Source organism: Hyperolius riggenbachi, chromosome 12 (assembly GCF_040937935.1).
Source record: "Hyperolius riggenbachi isolate aHypRig1 chromosome 12, aHypRig1.pri, whole genome shotgun sequence".
Taxonomy (NCBI): Eukaryota; Metazoa; Chordata; class Amphibia; order Anura; family Hyperoliidae; genus Hyperolius; species Hyperolius riggenbachi.
Genome location: NC_090657.1, coordinates 39548900 through 39569225, shown reverse-complemented (window position 1 = coordinate 39569225; position 20326 = coordinate 39548900). Strand labels below are relative to the sequence as shown.

Here is a 20326-nt window from a genome sequence, read left to right as displayed (position 1 = left end):
TTATACGCTTGTGGAGGATTTCCGCAGTGTCAGCAAACGTCCTGTGCGCTGATCACGGAGAGAATTCCACAATCGTTACACATAGCATTCCTTGCATGAAAGTATTATCTGATTCTTATTTTTCTGCTACAATTCATGTACCTCTTATCTTACTTATTTCATCTCTTGCGGTTCGTTGGACTGCATTCTGGATCATACTGTGCCAGAAACAGATAATTCTAAGGTCAATAGGTAAGAGTCATACAGGTAAGTGACCCCGCTCTTCTACAAAAAAGAGAGCATACCTTCCATAAATGGGCTGTACTTTTTTATATACAAGCCCAGGAAGAAGAGAACAAAGGAGGGCAAGTTCCCACCACAGTTCTAGGACATTACTTCTTTATGTCCTCATTTGAGATCCTGCTTTAGATCTTTATATCATCACTCAGGATCCTGCTCAAGGAGCAGGTAAATAATCTGCCTGGGAACTGGAGGATCAGGTCCCAGTTAAAGGCACCATAGCCCCCCAGATTGCTGGGCTTGTGGCGACAGAACCATGCCAGGAAAATCAGTGAAGTAGATCTGTTTCCACCAGATGGGAAAAGAGCCAGAGTTCCACCAGATGAACACATCCAAGATGATAAAGCAGGCTGTCCAGGAATCGATAGACTCCTATGTAGGCTCTTTGGTCCCCAAGCATCCTCCCAGCAAACCAATGAAGATACTGAATATCCTCAATCATCTATGGTTTAGCATGAATCCAATGAGAGTGAGAATACAGATATCTGGTTTCTATTTCTCCTTTATCCAAACCATCTGTGAAGCCATTTACTGGGAAGAGGAAACCCTTCTCCAGGCTAAGAAACGTCTGAAATAATTATCATTCACCTTTCCTGTCTTGAAAGAGATCAAATAAAGATCAATGGGAAAAGGTAAGGAGAAAGTCCTTCCTGAAAAAGCAGACTTTCCAAACATCATCCTTTTTTTCTTCAAGAAAATTCTCCAGTCCTAGCGTTCGCTTCCATGGTGGACATGTCAGTCATGTGTCTTGCATGCCATGTAAGGTTAAGTCTTGATTACTTTTTAAGATGTCCTAGACCATAAACTTGATATAGATTTAACGATGGTGTATACCACTACTGGAGGGGCATGTAAACCAGCCCTGGCTCTATCTTCAGTTGCCACGGAAGTGGACAAGGATTCTGATTCTGTCCTGGCAGCTTAGAGAACTTTCATATTGTCTCTAAGTTTATTAGGGAAGGGGCTATAGATTTTGTCCAGTCCACTTAATATGCCAGGCTTTTTGCCATGACAGTGAATTGGTCTGTTTAAAAAAAAAATCTAGTCTGCTGATCCCAGTTTCCAACAAAATGTGTTTTAAAATTCTGTTTGATGGAAGAAATCTTTTTAGTAACAATTTGGATCTGGCAACCAACAGTAACCAAGGTTGGTATTATACCAAAGAAGAAAAGACATTGCGGAAGGAAAGACCAGACCATAGGAATTGGCAAACTTCACATGCTAATCTCCATAAGCTCACAAAGCAGTCAGCGTAGAGTCCTATTGGCAATTCTGAAGTCCAGATAGTAGCTGCAAGACTTCAGCAGTTCCATATTATCTGAACAAAAACAATAAAGGATGAGTGGGCCACAGATACAGAGTGGTTCAGTTTTTCTTGGATGTGCAAGTTCACTCCACCACTCAGTCGCTTTGTCTTTACAGAGACCTGCTCTTTTACATTCATGACTCATTGCAGAAAATGGTTGTTATGTTGGTTCCAGAAGAGGAGCGCTTTCAGGAAGTCTACTCTCCTCTCTTCATTGTAAAGAAGTCAGGTGATCAGCGTTCAGTACTGGATCTGAAATTCCTAAATCTTCATCTTTCTAAAAACATTCAAGATGGAGTTACAACAAATGAATGGACCAGCCATTCCCTTACAGAACTGAATATATTCAATAGACTTGGCAGATACATTCATTATTTCAAACTTCTTTCCACCATGCAGTTGGTAACATTCTTCTCCAGTAACCATCCTCCTTCTCGACATTATCACAGCCATGACAACCTTTTTTGGTACTAGTGTGTCTGGTGGCTCAGTTGAGAAAGCAAAGTTAGGACATTATCACTATTTAGACAATCTTTTGTTGCTAGCCTCAGATCCCAAGGCTCTACTGTGTTAGCAACAGATTCTTCTTCAAACACTGTCTGTCTTTGGCTGGTTAACAAACAAGGAGGAAAGCCACCTCACTCCTTCTGAGGATCTAATCTTTCCGGGAGCAAGATTCTAATCTATATCCAATGCAGTAACCAGATGAGAAAATTGCTGCCAAAAGTTTGCGAGTACTGATTCTCATACTATATTCATTAATCAAGGTGTTGTATACACCTCCTGGGCACTTCATCATCTACAATCCAGATGATCAAATGGCACATCTGCCCATTCCAACTAGGGTTTCTCCATCAATGAAACCACCAGTTACACTCAGACCATCCTTCTCACTCCCACGATGACTGTCTGCGGTGGTGGCTAAACACAAGCTCAACAACTATTAACCAATCGTTCACCCATAACTTGTATATATGCAAGCATGGTTTGACATGTCCTACAGGTCGTATTAGCCTAGGTAAAATAGTCACAACAAAGCTGATCGATCGCTGCAAATATACTCAAACACAGGGTGGCTTATAAGGTGCTTCAGACCTTCAGCCATCACTGGGATAAGATGTCAGTCTTTGATATCAGGTAGCAGAGGGACACAAGGAGTCTGTTAGAGGTCAGCAATATTATCTCCAGTGCAGAGAGCAATCTCTGCAGCATCATGGCAGTTTATCTAATAGGGCCTCAGAACTCTGCGGCAGATTTTCTCAATCAAGGGGACTGAGGCAATAGCTTGTGGCCACTCAGTAAAATATATCCAGAGTGATCTGTGACTATTGGGTAGGTGGACCTGATGGCAACCTACATCAACTAAATGCCAGCTCGAGGAGGTTTGCCCCCACATTCAAAGGCTCAGGGTGCTCTGGCAACACCTGAAATTTTTGAATGGTCTGTTTTTTTTTTTCTTCCTCCAACTCCACTTATCTTCAAAATTCTGAGGAGACTCCTCCTAGAACAAGTGGTACTCCTGGAAGTGGGTCCATTTTGGCCATGCCAGCCATGAGTCCCTATAATTTGGAGCCTGAAGTTGGAACCTCCTATTCCTCTTCCAGTCAGACCAAACCCCCTGTCCCAGGACTCCATTTGTCATCTGTCTCTTCAATCCCTTAATTTAATGGCTTAAGGATTGTGGGAGGAAGCTTAGAGACCTGGTAAACTCAGAATCATTGATAAACACACTGCTAAAAGCAAGGAAAACTACCACAAACTGGAAAATTGTTTTTTCTCAATTGCTCTGGTAAATAATTTTGATCCAATGGCTCCACCAGCACAACATATTCTTAGTTTCCTCCAGATTGGCCTAGAAAAACAATTGGCTCGCACTCTCAAAGTGCAGGTTTCTGCTAGCTCTGCTTTAACGGATCACTGCTGGATCTCTCACCTTCTAATAGTGCAATTTATGAAGGCTGCCACCAAAAACAAGCATCCTAATTGCAACCTTTTTCCAGAGTGGGAACTGCGCAGGTTCTCAGTTAGCAAAACCTCTTTTTGACCCAGTGGAAGACTGCAGGAGATGAGACTTAACCTTAAGAACTATGCCTCTAGTCGCTATCTCTTCGGACAGAAGAGTTTCCGAGCTCCAGGATCTAGGGGCTCATTCTTGACATTCTACTCAGTAGTTTTGAGACCACTACAGCACTTCACTTCCGGGCTTCCCTTTAATCAGGATCGTACAGTGCCATCTTTTATGGATACAAATTCCTCTGATCTGCATGTTCTAGATGTTGCAAGAACACTTAGAGCCTATGTGAATGTAACAAGACAGCTTCAGGAAATCAGAACAACTCTTCATAATTCCATCAGGTCTGAGAAAGAGCTAGCTAACCTCAAACTCAAAAGATCTCTGCATGGCTCAAATGAATCAACAAAGCCTTTTATTAAGGCTAGCCTATTATCAGGGTTTTTGACCTTGTCCCTCTGGGTGGCATCACAGTGCACTCTTCTCAGCTGTCCCCTGTGCCACCTTCGCTATCCGGGCAAAGATTCACCAGGCTGCCAACTGGTCTTCTGTCCATACGTTCATTGCCCATTTCAGAGTCAATCCAGCAGCCTCCGCTTCAGTTTAATTTAGAAAGAAAGTTATTTCTGAATCTGTTAAAGCCTTGAAATTATTTTTGGTCAGCAAGTCTTGTCCCACCCTTACTTTTTTTTTTTCTGCTAGTTAAATCCCATATATATGCTGCCATGGAGGCATATGGAAAACGGAAAATTGTACACTCACCTAACGGTAATTTTCCTTTCCATGTGCATCCATGGCAGCATAGGGATTTCCCTCCCTTTCTTTTATAGCTAAGGTCCTGTTAATTGGTAGGGGTGGGGCTTAACCCCATATGTATGCTGCCATGGATGCACATGGAAAGGAAAATTACCGTTAGGTGAGTATACAATTTTCCGTTTCATAGCAAGGTGTAAAAATCTCACCTAGGAGAAAGTGAATTGCATATGGGCCATGAAGTAAAAGCTCAGGAATGGGAAGTGGTGAAAATCTCATTTCCTTTGGTGTATGAAGGATTCTTGCAGTGCATGGAAAATGGATGCCAGATGTGATACAGATGCCATTCATTATTATGCTGACCAGTGAAGCCTGGTAAACACTTTCAATTATGTTTGGCCAATCACTGACCAAGTTTTCCACCTCCATGTAGTAGAAGGACCCATTCACTCGTGGGCGGTGCATCAAGTGAATGCACTGCTGCCACAGTCCGGTACAAACCTATGGGGTAAATTGCATTACCAGCGTTGCGGTCCCCTGGAAGTCCTCGCTCTGACGCTGGTCCAGAACTACGTTACAGCGCAGTGACCTGAGTCAGCCCGTTAGTTGTTAGTCTATGGCAGTGATGGCTAATTTTGGCACTCCGGCTGTGGTGGAACTACAAGTCCCATGAGGCATTGCAATACTCTGACAGCTCTAAGCATAACTCGGGGAGGCAGAGGCCTGATGGGATTTGTAGTTTTGTCACAGCTGGAGTGCCAAGGTTAGCCATAACTGGTCTATGGCGTCGTGAGTATTTTTAAAAACTTTCCAACGCGATGTAGTAGCGCAGAAGTGTGTTTTTATAATACGCTTCCGTGCACTTCCTGCTTGGCCAGATGAGGAATACTGCGCAGTAATGTGGTATTCTCCTGAAGGCCTGATTTTTGGTGGCGGGGGCACCTTGCCTTTTTGCAGTGTGAAATCGGTCTAAGGGTCGACTGCTATGGAAAATGCATATGTGATTCTGCCTAGTATGTTCCTACCCCCATACTACATGGAGGTGGTAAAATTGGTCAGCGATTAGCCAATTATAATTTAAAGGTGTGTGTATGTACCTGGCTCAGATCTAAGCAAGATAATTTTGTATTAGCTCAGAACCATTAGCATTATATTAAATATGTTTACTGGTCTGTCAGAAGGGTGGGGGATGGATGAATTGGGTAGAAGAGGTTTCAGGGGTGTGCACTGGGTAGATCCAAGAAGTTTAAAGAACACCTGAACTGAAAATTAAAGGTCAAAATAAATATACACAAGTCATACTTGCCTTCCATGTAGTCTACTGCTCAGTGTCTTTCTCCTGTCCCGCGTCCTATTTGTTCACTGTGATCAAGGGAATTCTCCGTCCTCCATTTTGAAAATGGCCATTACCCATAACATCTTTCTGGTCAGCACACAGTTAAATTGCAACATCGCCCACTTGAGCCATAGGGAAACACAAACATTACCTGGTACATCAGGTTTCCTCTCAGCTATAACTGACAGCAACTGATATATTTCAGATCTGACAAAATATTGTCAGAACTGGAAGGGATTGTCAGAAGAAAATGGTGAGCTTCTGAGAGAAACTGATGGCAAGGTAACTATGCAATGTTCATTTGAAGTTACCTCGTGTTTATTTTAAATTTTTTTACTCAGTACAGGTTCTCTTTAATTACTGCACAAAAAGTGATATCTACTAGATAAGGCCCCTAATGATACAATTTGTTTACAAACAATTCCTCATATGAATGATTGGAAATGATTGTTTGGCACTACTAATGGACAAAAATCTCACAACCAATCTGATCAGATTAATGACTTTTTTTTTTTTTTTTTTAAGGATTCTGTCAATCTGATAAAACTGGTCAGGTTTTTGTCTTAGTGGTCCCAAGGTAGCATTTCCAAATGTTCATGTGAAGATTGTTTGTGAACAATAGTTTGGCAAATTGTACCACTAGTGGCCACCTTTTTTTAAAGACTTCCTCATCTTCACTTAAAGGAATCTTCAGGCAAAAAAAATAAAAAATTCAGTGTTACTCACCTGGGGCTTTCTCCAGCCCCTTGCAGCCGACTGTCCCACACCGACTGCTCCACTCTCCGCCGCTGTCCTGGGCTCTCCGCACGGTGCAGAACTACTGTGCCTGCCCTGTGCACCGCGGACAATGTGGCCATGATTGACAGCGACGCTTCACGCAGGTGCAGGAAGGATGACATTGAGGTCATCCTCTGCACTGTGCGGGGAGTCTGGGACGGCAGTGGAGAGAAGTGGATCAGTCGGCGTGGGACAGTCGGTTGCAAAGGGCTAGAGAGAGCCCCAGGTGAGCAACACTGTTTTTTTTTTTTTTTTACCCTGATGATTCCTTTAAGTCAGATGGATGGGATCAAAACATTTTTTAATCCTTTGGGTGACAATGTTCCTATTTTGAGTTATTTATCTTTTCTGTGTTGCACCTCCTCCTACAATGGTGTGTGTTTTATTTTTATTTATTTATTTTTTTTCTCCAGTGCGCAATTTGACGTGTATTTTGGTTTGGATGTGCTTGCATGCAAGATTTTCTGCATAATTTTGTTCTCCTTTTCCATCAGAAAGAAAGGCGTATGATTGGCCTGAAATTTAATCTACAGCAGGAATATAACCCCAAACACACAGCAAAAGTGAGTAAGAAGTATATTCAGCATAATGAAGTCCTGGAAGTGATGGTATGGCCCCCACAGAGCCCTGATCTCCACATGGAGTGTGTCTTGGATTACATGAAGAGACAGGATGTGAGGAAGCCTATAGCCACACACACACCAACTTTTGATATAGATTTTTTTCATCTGTTCATTATTTTTTTTTTTTTAATGAAAGTAATTTTGTATGTATTTATGTGAATGTCCAAAATATAGAATGATTAAGTTACAAATGCCAACATAATATTTTTTGAGTGTTTCTATTATGCATGAGTACACAATGTGTATAGTATGTATAAACAATACATGTTTGTTTAATGTATGAATATAGATATACTATGTATACACTGTGTGTGTGTGTGTGTGTGTGTGTGTGTGTGTGTGTGTACACTGTGTACATAATACGTTTGTAAATTCTGTGTGTATCTGGTGTTTATATACTTTGTATACACACAAATGTTTGTACATGTACATGTATATATTATGAATACACAATGTTTGTATATAGTGTGTGTATACTATGCATACACAATACATATTTGTATATACTATGTATGCACAATACATGTTTAATGTGTAAATAAACTATATTAATACATTATATACATGTTGGTGTATATACAATACGTTTGTATATATTGTGAGTATGTATACAAAATAAATACTATGTATACTCAATACATGTTAGTGTATATACTACGTACACACAATACGTGTTTGGATATACTATGTAAACACAATACGTTTGTATATTTTGTGTGTGTATATACAATACATGTTAGTGTATATACTATGTATACAAAATACGTTTGTATATTTTGTGTGCATACACAATACATGTTTGTATTTAGTGTGTGTATACTCGATACATGTTGGTGTATATTATGTGTTTATATACTATGTATACACACAATACATGTTTGTACATGTGTGTATATACTATGAATACGCAATATTTGTATATATTGTGTGTGTATATTCTATGCATACACAATGCATTTTTTATATATACTATATCTGTATGGAGTATGTATATACAATACATGTTTGTGTAATTATATAATGTATGAATATAGAGTATATACTATGTATACAGTCCTAGCCAAAAGTTTTGAGACTGTCAAAAATGTCATGAACGAGGGTACGCGTCATCTACATGACACGTACCCTCGTACGCATCATCGCAGTACTTCTGCACTCTCTTGACGCAACTTCAAATGTAAACAGGAAGTGCGTCAAGAGAGGGCGGAAGTACCAGATGGTACTAGCGCCTAGCATCTCTGGCTGCCCGCTTCCTGCCCTCCTCCTCAGGTAGTTTTGGGGGCTTAAATTTAACGTCATAGAGTACCGGCAAAAGGGAGAGCTTAGCGGGGAGGGGTGGGGGGCATTTCTGACCCCCCCCCCCCCCCCCCCCCCCCCCCCATCGCGCTCGGGGCATGCTCTCCCTTTATGCTGGGACCCTATAGGGGGCTATGTTCGGCCGGACACGGCTGTGTTCGGCTGAACTAAGAAGGCACGTTCGGGCAGCGTGGCCGAGCACCCTCCCAAACACCATGAGGTGTTCGGGGGGTGCTGAACCGAACCAGAACAGTGGCGAACCCGAACAGTGGCGAACACTGTTCGCCCATCACTAATAGCAACCCATTCTTTCATAATCGCTTCTTTGAGTTTCTTGGTATTAGTTGGTTTTTGTTAGTCCACCCGCCTCTTGAGGAATGACCACACGTTCTCAATGGGATTATGATCTGGGGAGTTTCCAGGCACCCAAAATGTCAATGTTTTGGTCTCTAAGCCACTTAGTTATCACTTGTCTTATGACACTGTGCTCCATCGTGCTGGAAAATACATTGTTCATCACCAAACTGTTGTTGGATTGTTGGAAGAAGTTGCTGTTGGAGGGTGTTTTTGTACCATTCTTCGTGGCTGTGTTTTTTGGCAAAATTGTGAGTGAACCCACTCCCTTGAATGAGAAGCAACCCCACAAATGAATGGTCTCAGGATGCTTTACTGTTGGCTTGTCACAGGACTGATGGTAGTGCTTACCATTTTCTTCTCCTGACAAGCCTTTTTCCAGATGCCCCAAACAATTGGAAAGGGGCTTCATTGGAGAATATGACTTTGCACCAGTCATCAGCAGTCCAGTTGCCATACTTTCTGCAGAAGATCAATCTGTCACTGATGTTTTTTTGGGTGGAGAGAAGTGGCTCATTTGCTGCCCTTCCTAACTGTGTGTGTGTGTGTGTGTGTGTGTGTGTGTGTGTGTGTGTGTGTGTGTGTGTGTGTGTGTGTGTGTGTGTGTGTGTGTGTGTGTGTGTGTGTGTGTGTGTGTGTGTGTGTGTGTGTGTGTATGTACACACACACACACATAAATAGATATATAGAGATATATTATACATTTGTATGATCCTATTATGTGTGAATATAGAGTATATACTATGTGTACACAATACATGTTTGTATATATATATTTTTTACACACACTTTCTATATTCCGTGTGTAAACATTCCTGGTCAAAAGTTTTGAAACTGTGTAAAATATATGGGTTTTCACAATGTTTGCTGCTAAACTGCTTTTACATCATTGTTTTGGTTGTGCATGTGATGTACTTAAATATAATTATCAGCACTTCATGAGTTTTTTTAAAAGGCTTTTATTGACCATTACATGAGATGTATGCAAAGAATCAGTATTTGCAGTGTTGGCCCTTTTTTTTCTGGACCTCTGCAATTTGTCTGGGCATGCTGTCAATCAATTTCTGGGCCAAATCCTGACTGATAGCAACCCATTCTTTAATAATCACTTCTTTGAGTTTCTCAATTAGTTGGCTTTTGTTTGTCCACCCGCCTCTTGAGGAATGACCACAAGTTCTCAATGGGATTATGATCTGGAGAGTTTACAGGCCATGGACCCAAAATTTCAATATTTTGGTCTCTGGGCCACTTAGTTATCACTTGCCTTATGACACTGTGCCCCATCGTGCTGGAAAATGCATTGTTGTTCACCCAACTGTGGTTGGTTTGTTGGAAGAAGTTGCTGTTGGAGGGTGTTTCGGTACCATTCTTTTTGTGGCTGTTTTTTTTTTTTTTTTTTTTGCAAAATAGTGAGTGAACTCACTCCCTTGGATGAGAAGCAACCCCTCACATGAATGGTCTCAGGATGCTTTACTGTTGGCGTGACACAAGGCTGATGGTAGTGCTCACCTTTTTCTTCTCCTGACAAGTATTTTTCCAGATGCTCTAAATAATTGGAAAGGGGCTTTATTGGAGACTATGACTTTGCACCAGTCATCAGCAGTCCAGTCACCATACTTTCTGCAGAAGATCAATTTGTCCCTGATGGTTCTTTTTTGGGAGAGAAGTGGTTTCTTTGCTGTACTTGACACCAGGCTTTCTTCCAAAATTCTTCACCTCACTGTTCGTGCAGATGTGCTTCCACCTGCCTGCTGCCATTTCTGAGCAACCTCTGGACTGGTTGCACTCCGATCCCGCAGCTGAATCCTCTTTCAGAGACAATCCTGGCACTTGCTGGACTTTCTTGGATGTCCTGAAGCCTTCTTACCAAGAACTGAACTGCTTTTCTTGAAGTTCTTGATGATCCTATAAATTGTTGATCTTTAGTAACCACAATATCCTTGCCTGTGAAGCCATTTTTATACTATGCAATGATGGCTGCATGCGTTCCTTTGCTGGTCACCATGATTAACAAGAGAAGGTCAATGATTTCAAGCATCACCATCCTTTTAACATGTCAAGCCTAATGACAGCCTAATGATCTCCAGCCTTGTGCTCATCAACATGACTATTACTGAAATGTTCTCAGCAGGTCCTTTAATGACAGCAATGAAATGCAGTGGTATCTAATTTTTTTTTTTTGGGGGGGGAGGATTTTTTTTATTGCAAAGGACTATGCAATTCATCTGAACACTCTTCATAACAGTGTGGAGTATGAACAGAACAGAACAGAACAGAACAGAACAGAACAGAACAGAACAGAACAGAACAGAACAGAACAGAACAGAACAGAACAGAACAGAACAGAACAGAACAGAACAGAACAGAACAGAACAGAACAGAACAGAACAGAACAGAACAGAACAGAACAGAACAGAACAGAACAGAACAGAACAGAACAGAACAGAACAGAACAGAACAGAACAGAACAGAACAGAACAGAACAGAACAGAACAGAACAGAACAGAACAGAACAGAACAGAACAGAACAGAACAGAACAGAACAGAACAGAACAGAACAGAACAGAACAGAACAGAACAGAACAGAACAGAACAGAACAGAACAGAACAGAACAGAACAGAACAGAACAGAACAGAACAGAACAGAACAGAACAGAACAGAACAGAACAGAACAGAACAGAACAGAACAGAACAGAACAGAACAGAACAGAACAGAACAGAACAGAACAGAACAGAACAGAACAGAACAGAACAGAACAGAACAGAACAGAACAGAACAGAACAGAACAGAACAGAACAGAACAGAACAGAACAGAACAGAACAGAACAGAACAGAACAGAACAGAACAGAACAGAACAGAACAGAACAGAACAGAACAGAACAGAACAGAACAGAACAGAACAGAACAGAACAGAACAGAACAGAACAGAACAGAACAGAACAGAACAGAACAGAACAGAACAGAACAGAACAGAACAGAACAGAACAGAACAGAACAGAACAGAACAGAACAGAACAGAACAGAACAGAACAGAACAGAACAGAACCTCTGGGGGTCTAGAGTCAAGACAGGAAGCAGTAATGGCCTGGAGGTGCCTCGCCGGCCCCGACTCGCGGTCCGCAGCGTCGGCACCCCAGGCCTGCGGCCTGGAGGTGCCTCGCCGGCCCCGACTCGCGGTCCGCAGCGTCGGCACCCCAGGCCTGCGGCCTGGAGGTGCCTCGCCGGCCCCGACTCGCGGTCCGCAGCGTCGGCACCCCAGGCCTGCGGCCTGGAGGTGCCTCGCCGGCCCCGACTCGCGGTCCGCAGCGTCGGCACCCCAGGCCTGCGGCCTGGAGGTGCCTCGCCGGCCCCGACTCGCGGTCCGCAGCGTCGGCACCCCAGGCCTGCGGCCTGGAGGTGCCTCGCCGGCCCCGACTCGCGGTCCGCAGCGTCGGCACCCCAGGCCTGCGGCCTGGAGGTGCCTCGCCGGCCCCGACTCGCGGTCCGCAGCGTCGGCACCCCAGGCCTGCGGCCTGGAGGTGCCTCGCCGGCCCCGACTCGCGGTCCGCAGCGTCGGCACCCCAGGCCTGCGGCCTGGAGGTGCCTCGCCGGCCCCGACTCGCGGTCCGCAGCGTCGGCACCCCAGGCCTGCGGCCTGGAGGTGCCTCGCCGGCCCCGACTCGCGGTCCGCAGCGTCGGCACCCCAGGCCTGCGGCCTGGAGGTGCCTCGCCGGCCCCGACTCGCGGTCCGCAGCGTCGGCACCCCAGGCCTGCGGCCTGGAGGTGCCTCGCCGGCCCCGACTCGCGGTCCGCAGCGTCGGCACCCCAGGCCTGCGGCCTGGAGGTGCCTCGCCGGCCCCGACTCGCGGTCCGCAGCGTCGGCACCCCAGGCCTGCGGCCTGGAGGTGCCTCGCCGGCCCCGACTCGCGGTCCGCAGCGTCGGCACCCCAGGCCTGCGGCCTGGAGGTGCCTCGCCGGCCCCGACTCGCGGTCCGCAGCGTCGGCACCCCAGGCCTGCGGCCTGGAGGTGCCTCGCCGGCCCCGACTCGCGGTCCGCAGCGTCGGCACCCCAGGCCTGCGGCCTGGAGGTGCCTCGCCGGCCCCGACTCGCGGTCCGCAGCGTCGGCACCCCAGGCCTGCGGCCTGGAGGTGCCTCGCCGGCCCCGACTCGCGGTCCGCAGCGTCGGCACCCCAGGCCTGCGGCCTGGAGGTGCCTCGCCGGCCCCGACTCGCGGTCCGCAGCGTCGGCACCCCAGGCCTGCGCATTTTCAGCATTCTATAATGATGTGGAGAACAGCAGTGCATTTTTTGAACTCTTGGAGTGCTGTTGAGGAGACAGGTAGTGCATAAATAGGCTATTTTGTGCTGTATGTCTGTTCAATTGAAACCTTTGCTTCCCAGTCTCTATTGCAGCTGCAGTAATGTTAATCTGCTGCTCCTCCCTCTTGCCATGGGGTATCCTCCTCCATTGTTTGTCACCAGTGGTTCTCACCTCTTAATCTCTCAATTGTACAATTGAGCCAGAGTCCGTCACATTGTTGTGATAGTTAGTACGGCATGGTCCTATTAGTAAAAAGTAATTACAGCCTGACTGACTGAACCACATGGCAGCAGCAGCCAGCTCTGTAAGGGCGAGTTCACATTGGAAGCACAAATTGTGAATTGATTTTGCAGCACAATTTAATGTTTTTTTATTGTGATGTTAGTCCTGTTCAATAGAATGACAGCTCCCCCTATGCTAATGCCTATGAGATGTGGGGAAAAAACTATGGATCGCAGCCTAGGGCCAATTTTGTGGGGGAGGGGGGAGAGGGGGGAGGGGAGGGAGCAATAACTATAGAAATTAAAAAAAAAAATCGCAGCAGCTATCACAGACCACTAAAAGAAAGGCCTATTTGTGTAAAGAAATGGAGGTAAGATTCATTTGTTTGCTAAGTTGTATGTCCCTACAGTGAGCTGTTAAAGCTGCAGAGTGCAGAAGTGTGAAAAATTGCCTGGTTGCGAGGGGGGTGTAAGCCTGTAGTCCTCAACTGGCTAAAATGTTTGCTTTTTATTTCCCCCCCCCCCTCCAGTGGACTGTATCTGGGTTTTTGGACAGCTGTTCTTGGGATTTGGGATCAGCGCTGATGTCCTTGCAGTTGCATGTGGCTCAATCAGATGGAAACGCATGAAGTGTGAAAGGGGCCGCATACTTCCTGTTGGTGTTTGGATGTGTTTGGAACTGAATAACCGCCTTTGTATGGTGCAGCTACTGGCATTATTCTGACATCCGTAGCAGCCAATCAGGAGCCAGATCTGCCTGGCCAGGTTAGACTTCTGCAATGTGTGATGTGGAGGAGAATATATTCCTGTGATGGTGCTGTGCTCATACAGAGGTCATTCAGCTGTAACTAGCAACATAATGGCGGCTCAGAAAAGCCTCTGTTCTGTGTTTAGGTGGGAGCCGTGAGCATCTCTAGTGCAGAATCATCACGATGGTGGCAGACTGCTGAGCGAGAGGAAGATGGCAGCCCGGAGATTGTATCGAGTGGTAACATCTTGGGATCTTTTACGGAGAGCAGACAGACACAAGACCTGATTGTCAACCTGCAGATGTCCTGTATGGAGCCGGTGAGCAGAGAGGTGCGCGCAGAGGTTTAATGGTGAGTGAAGCAGACTGCAGATCACTAGATCCATATGTGTGGGACATAGTGAGTCCTGCTGATCCAGAATCTGTTTGGGGTAGAGGTGGAGGGGGGATTGCTGGGGTAATAGATTGAACTCTGCGCTTGGGGATTAGGCAGGGATAGGAGACGAGAAGCCTGTATGTCCCTTGTCTGAGTCTCACCATCCTCTCTTCTTTCATTGTAGTTATTATGGACAATTATCAGGAGCAGCCTCACCTTCTGGATCCACATCTAGGTAAGCTATTTTCATAACCATAGACAATAGAGTAGGGGCCAGCAGCAAGGCACCTCCAGGCCGCAGAGAAATGTTGCTAATGTTAATAAGTGTGAAACCAGTTGACACTTCACTTTGTAAACAGATCTCTTTGTGAACCTGTCAGGGCCGCTATATCAGGATCATGGCTTCAAAGTGATAGGTTCAGATCAGGGTCATGGCTACAGAGTCATTGCTTCAGATCAGGTTCATGGTGTCAGAACAGGGTCAGGACTCCAGTCAGTGGCTCAGATCAGTCATGCCGTTGAGTCGTGGGTTCAGATCAGGGGTGTGGCTACTGAGTCATGGGTTCAGATCAGGATCATGGCTACTGAGTCACGGGTTCAGATCACGGTCATGGCGTCAGATCACGGTCATGGCTACCGAGTCATGGGTTCAGATAAAGGTCATGGCATCGGTCATGGGTTCAGATCAGGGTCATGGCTACAGAGTCATGGGTTCAGATCAAAGTCATGGCTTCAAATCGTTTGCACACAATCACCCCACCCCCTAATCACCCATCAATCACTCCCTGTCACTATCTGTCAACGCTATTTTTTTTTTTAGTCCCTAAACTGCCCCCTACTCCCTCCTGATCACCCCCCCCCACCCCTCAGATTCTCCCCAGACCCCCCCAGACCCTCCCCCCCCCTGTGTACTGTATGCATCTATCCCCCCTGATCACCTGTCAATCACCTGTCAATCACCTGTCCATCACCCGTCAATCACCCCCTGTCACTGCCACCCATCAATCAGCCCCTAACCTGCCCCTTGCGGGTAATCTGATCACCCACCCACACCAATAGATCGCCCGCAGATCCGACATCAGATCACCTCCCAAATCTATTGTTTACATCTATTCTCTCCTCTAAACACCCACTAATTACCCATCAATCACCCCCTATCACCACCTGTCACTTTTACCCATCAGATTAGACCCTTGCGGGCACCCAATCACCCGCCCACACGCTCAGATTGCCCTCAAACCCCCCCTTATCGATTCGCCAGTGCATTATTTACATCCATTCTTCCCTGTAATAACCCACTGATCACCTGTCAATCACCCCCTGTCACTGCCACCCATCAATCACCCCCTGTCACTGCCACCCATCAATCAGCCCCTAACCTGCCCCTTGCGGGCAATCTGATCACCCACCCACACCAATAGATCGCCCGCAGATCCGACATCAGATCACCTCCCAAGTGCAGTGTTTACATCTCTTCTCTCCTCTAAACACCCACTAATTATCCATCAATCACCCCCTATCACCACCTGTCACTGTTACCCATCAGATTAGACCCTAATCTGCCCCTTGCGAGCACCCAATCACCCGCCCACACCTCAGAACGCCCTCAGACCCCAGCCCTGATCACCTCGCTAGTGCATTGCTTGCATCTATTTCCCCCCTCTAATCACACCTTGAGACACCCATAAATCACCTCCTGTCACCCCCTAGCACACCTACCCATCAGATCAGGCCCTAATTTGCCCCGTGTGGGCTCCTGATCACTCGGCCAAACCCTCAGATCCCCCTCAGACCCCCTTCCGATCACCTCCCCAGTGCATTGATTGCATCTATTTTCCCCTCTAACCGCCCCCTGAGACACCCATCAATCACCTCCTGTCACCCCCCTAGCACTCCTATCCATCAGATCAGGCCCAATACATCCTGTCATCTAAGAGGCCACCCTGCTTATGACCGTTTCCACAAAATTTGCCCCCTCATAGACCACCTGTCATCAAAATTTGCAGATGCTTATACCCCTGAACAGTCATTTTGAGAAATTTGGTTTCCAGACTACTCACAGTTTTGGGCCCGTAAAATGCCAGGGCAGTATAGGAACCCCACAAGTGACCCCATTTTAGAAAGACACCCCAAGGTATTCTGTTAGGTGTATGATGAGTTCATAGAAGATTTTATTTTTTGTCAAAAGTTAGCGGAAATTGGATTTTTATTGTTTTTTTCACAAAGTGTCATTTTTCACTAACTTGTGACAAAAAATAAAATCTTCTATGAACTCACCATACCCCTAACGGAATACCTTGGGGTGTCTTCTTTCTAAAATGGGGTCACTTGTGGGGTTCCTATACTGCCCTGGCATTTTAGGGGCCCTAAACCGTGGGGAGTAGTCTAGAAAACAAATGCCTCAAAATGACCTGTGAATAGGACGTTGGACCCCTTAGCGCACCTAGGCTGCAAAAAAGTGTCACACATGTAGTATCGCCATACTCAGGAGAAGTAGTATAATGTGTTTTATGGTGTATTTTTACACATACCCATGCTGGGTGGAAGAAATCTCTCTGTAAATGGACAATTGTGTGTAAAAAAATAAAAATAAAAAATGTGTCATTTACAGAGATATTTCTCCCACCCAGCATGGTTATATGTAAAAATACACCACAAAACACATTATACTACTTCTTCTGAGTACGGCGATACCACATGTGTGACACTTTTTTGCAGCCTAACTGTGCTAAGGGGCCCAAAGTCCAATGATTTCCAAGGATTTCACAGGTCATTTTGAGACATTTGGGTTCAAGACTACTCCTCACGGTTTAGGGCCCCTAAAATGCCAGGGCAGTATTGGAACCCCACAAATGACCCCATTCTAGAAAGATGACACCCCAAGGTATTCTGTTAGGTGTATGATGAGTTCATAGAAGATTTTATTTTTTGTCACAAGTTAGCGGAAATTGGATTTTTATAGTTTTTTTCACAGTGTCATTTTTCACTAACTTGTGACAAAAAATAAAATCTTCTATGAACTCACCATACCCCTAACGGAATACCTTGGGGTGTCTTCTTTCTAAAATGGGGTCACTTGTGGGGTTTCTATACTGCCCTGGCATTTTAGGGGCCCTAAACCGTGAGGAGTAGTCTAGAATCCAAATGCCTCAAAATGACCTGTGAATAGGACGTTAGGCCCCTTAGCGCACCTAGGTTGCAAAAAAGTGTCGCACGTGGTATCGCCGTACTCAGAAGAAGTAGTATAATGTGTTTTGGGGTGTATTTTTATACATACCCATGCTGGGTGGGAGAAATCTCTCTGTAAATGGACAATTGTGTGTAAAAAAAAAATCAAATAATTGTCATTTACAGAGATATTTCTCCCACTCAGCATGGGTATGTGTAAAAATACACCCCAAAACACATTATACTACTTCTCCTGAGTACGGCGGTACCACATGTGTGGCACTTTTTTGCACCCTAAGTGCGCTAAGGGGCCCAAAGTCCAATGAGTACCTTTAGGATTTCACAGGTCATTTTGCGACATTTGGTTTCAAGACTACTCCTTACGGTTTAGGGCCCCTAAAATGCCAGGGCAGTATAGGAACCCCACAAATGACCCCATTTTAGAAAGAAGACACCCCAAGGTATTCCGTTAGGAGTATGGCGAGTTCATAGAAGATTTTATTTTTGTCACAAGTTAGCGGAAAATGACACTTTGTGAAAAAAAACAATTAAAATCAATTTCCGCTAACTTGTGACAAAAAAAAAAAATCTATGAACTCACCATACTCCTAATGGAATACCTTGGGGTGTCTTCTTTCTAAAATGGGGTAATTTGTGGGATTCCTATACTGTCCTGGCATTTTAGGGGCCCTAAACCGTGAGGAGCAGTCTTGAAACGAAATTTCTCAAAATGACCTGTGAAATCCTAAAGGTACTCATTGGACTTTGGGCCCCTTAGCGCAGTTAGGGTGCAAAAAAGTGCCACACATGTGGTATCGCCGTACTCAGGAGAAGTAGTATAATGTGTTTTGGGGTGTATTTTTCCACATACCCATGCTGAGTGGGAGAAATATCTCTATAAATTGACAATTGTGTGTAAAAAAAAAATTAAAAAATTGTCATTTACGGAGATATTTCTCCCACCCAGCATGGGTATGTGTAAAAATACACCCCAAAACACATTATACTACTTCTCCTGAGTACGGCAATACCACATGTGTGGCACTTTTTTGCAGCCTAACTGCGCTAAGGGGCCCAAAGTCCAATGAGCATCTTTAGGCTTTACAGGGGTGCTTACAATTAGGCACCCCCCAAAATGCCAGGACAGTGAACACACCCCACAAATGACCCCATTTTGGAAAGTAGACACTTCAAGGTATTCAGAGAGGAGCATAGTGAGTCCGTGGCAGATTTTTTTTTTTTTTTTTGTCGCAAGTTAGAAGAAATGGAAACTTTTTTTTTTTTTTTTCCCTGTCACAAAGTGTCATTTTCCGCTAACTTGTGACAAAAAATAAAATCTTCAATGAACTCACCATGCCTCTCACTGAATACTTTGGGATGTCTTCTTTCCAAAATGGGGTCATTTGGGGGGTATTTGTACTATCCTGGAATTTTAGCCCCTCATGAAACCTGACAGGTGCGCAGAAAAGTCAGAGATGCTTGAAAATGGGAAAGTTCACTTTTTGCACCATAGTTTGTAAATGCTATAACTTTTACCCAATCCAATAAATATACACTGAATGTTTTTTTTTTTTTTTTTTTTTATCAAAGACATGTAGCAGAATAACTTTCGCGCTCAAATGTATAGGAAATTTTACTTTATTTGAAAAATGTCAGCACAGAAAGTTAAAAAAGTAATTTTTTTGACAAAATTCATGTCTTTTTTGATGAATATAATAAAAAGTAAAACTCGCAGCAGCAATCAAATAGCACCAAAAGAAAGCTGTATTAGTGACAAGAAAAGGAGGTAAAATTCATTTAGGTGGTAGGTTGTATGACTGAGCAATAAACCGTGAAAGCTGCAGTGGTCCGAATGGAAAAAAAGGCTCTGGTCCTTAAGGGGTTTTATGACTGCAGTCCTTAAGTGGTTAAAGAGACACTGAAGCGAAAAAAAAAATGATATAGTGAATTGGTTGTGTACTATGAATAATTACTAGAAGATTAGCAGCAAAGAAAATATTCTCATACTTTTATTTTCAGGTATATAGTGTTTTTTCTAACATTGCATCATTCTATAATATGTGCAGATTACACAACACTCAGCATTCAAAATGAGTCTTTTCAGAGCAGTCTGTGAAGTAATGACCTCTCCTCTAGCAAAGGAAAAGTAAATAGTCCAGGAACAGTTGAGATAATAAAAGTCAGAGAACAGCCCTCTCCACGACTAACTTAGTCGGAGAGCTTAATGGCTTGTTTGAATAGAGAGAACAACTGGAGTTTCTCAACTCTTCCTGTACTGGAAACAATTACACTGATGTATCTGATCTTAATGTTTTATTTCTTAGCTGTGCTACACATACAAATCATAATAGGATCATTTTTTTTTTCGCTTCAGTGTCTCTTTAAAGAGGAATGTTAACCAAGGAATAAACTCCATTTCAGTCAGTAGCTGATACCCCCTTTCCCATGAGAAGTCTTTACCTTTTCTCTAATAGATCATCAGGGGAGTCTGTCTGGCTGATATTGTGGTGAAACGCCTCCCACAGTGTAATGTCATGACCGTGGTCCTGACCGTTTGCTCTCTGAGAACCTCATTGCATTGTGGGAAAAACCTGCTTTCTCCAACTGTCAAGCAAGCAGTATTTCACTCTGTGCATAGAACTCTCAGTAATGAACATTCTGCACAGATCACCTGGCAGAACTAAACACGTCACCACCAGTGATACATCTCAGAATGTTAATCAGGGAGAGGAAAGATTTTACAATGAGCAAACACTGACTAAATAATCTGTAAAT

At 44.5% G+C, this 20326-nt stretch overlaps 2 protein-coding genes across 2 annotated transcripts in view; both read left to right on the top strand.

Annotated features, from left to right (window-relative positions):
- The window catches only part of LOC137541109 (tubulin-specific chaperone D-like), a 1052576-nt gene that overhangs the window by 520576 nt on the left and 511674 nt on the right, over positions 1–20326 (top strand). The window lies entirely within an intron of this gene.
- Positions 1–20326, top strand: part of LOC137541593 (tubulin-specific chaperone D-like) — a 79044-nt gene that overhangs the window by 47409 nt on the left and 11309 nt on the right. The window contains exon 2 of the mRNA XM_068262977.1: positions 14568–14618. Within this exon, the coding sequence (XP_068119078.1) occupies positions 14568–14618 (51 nt within the window). The remainder of the gene's footprint in view (positions 1–14567; positions 14619–20326) is intronic.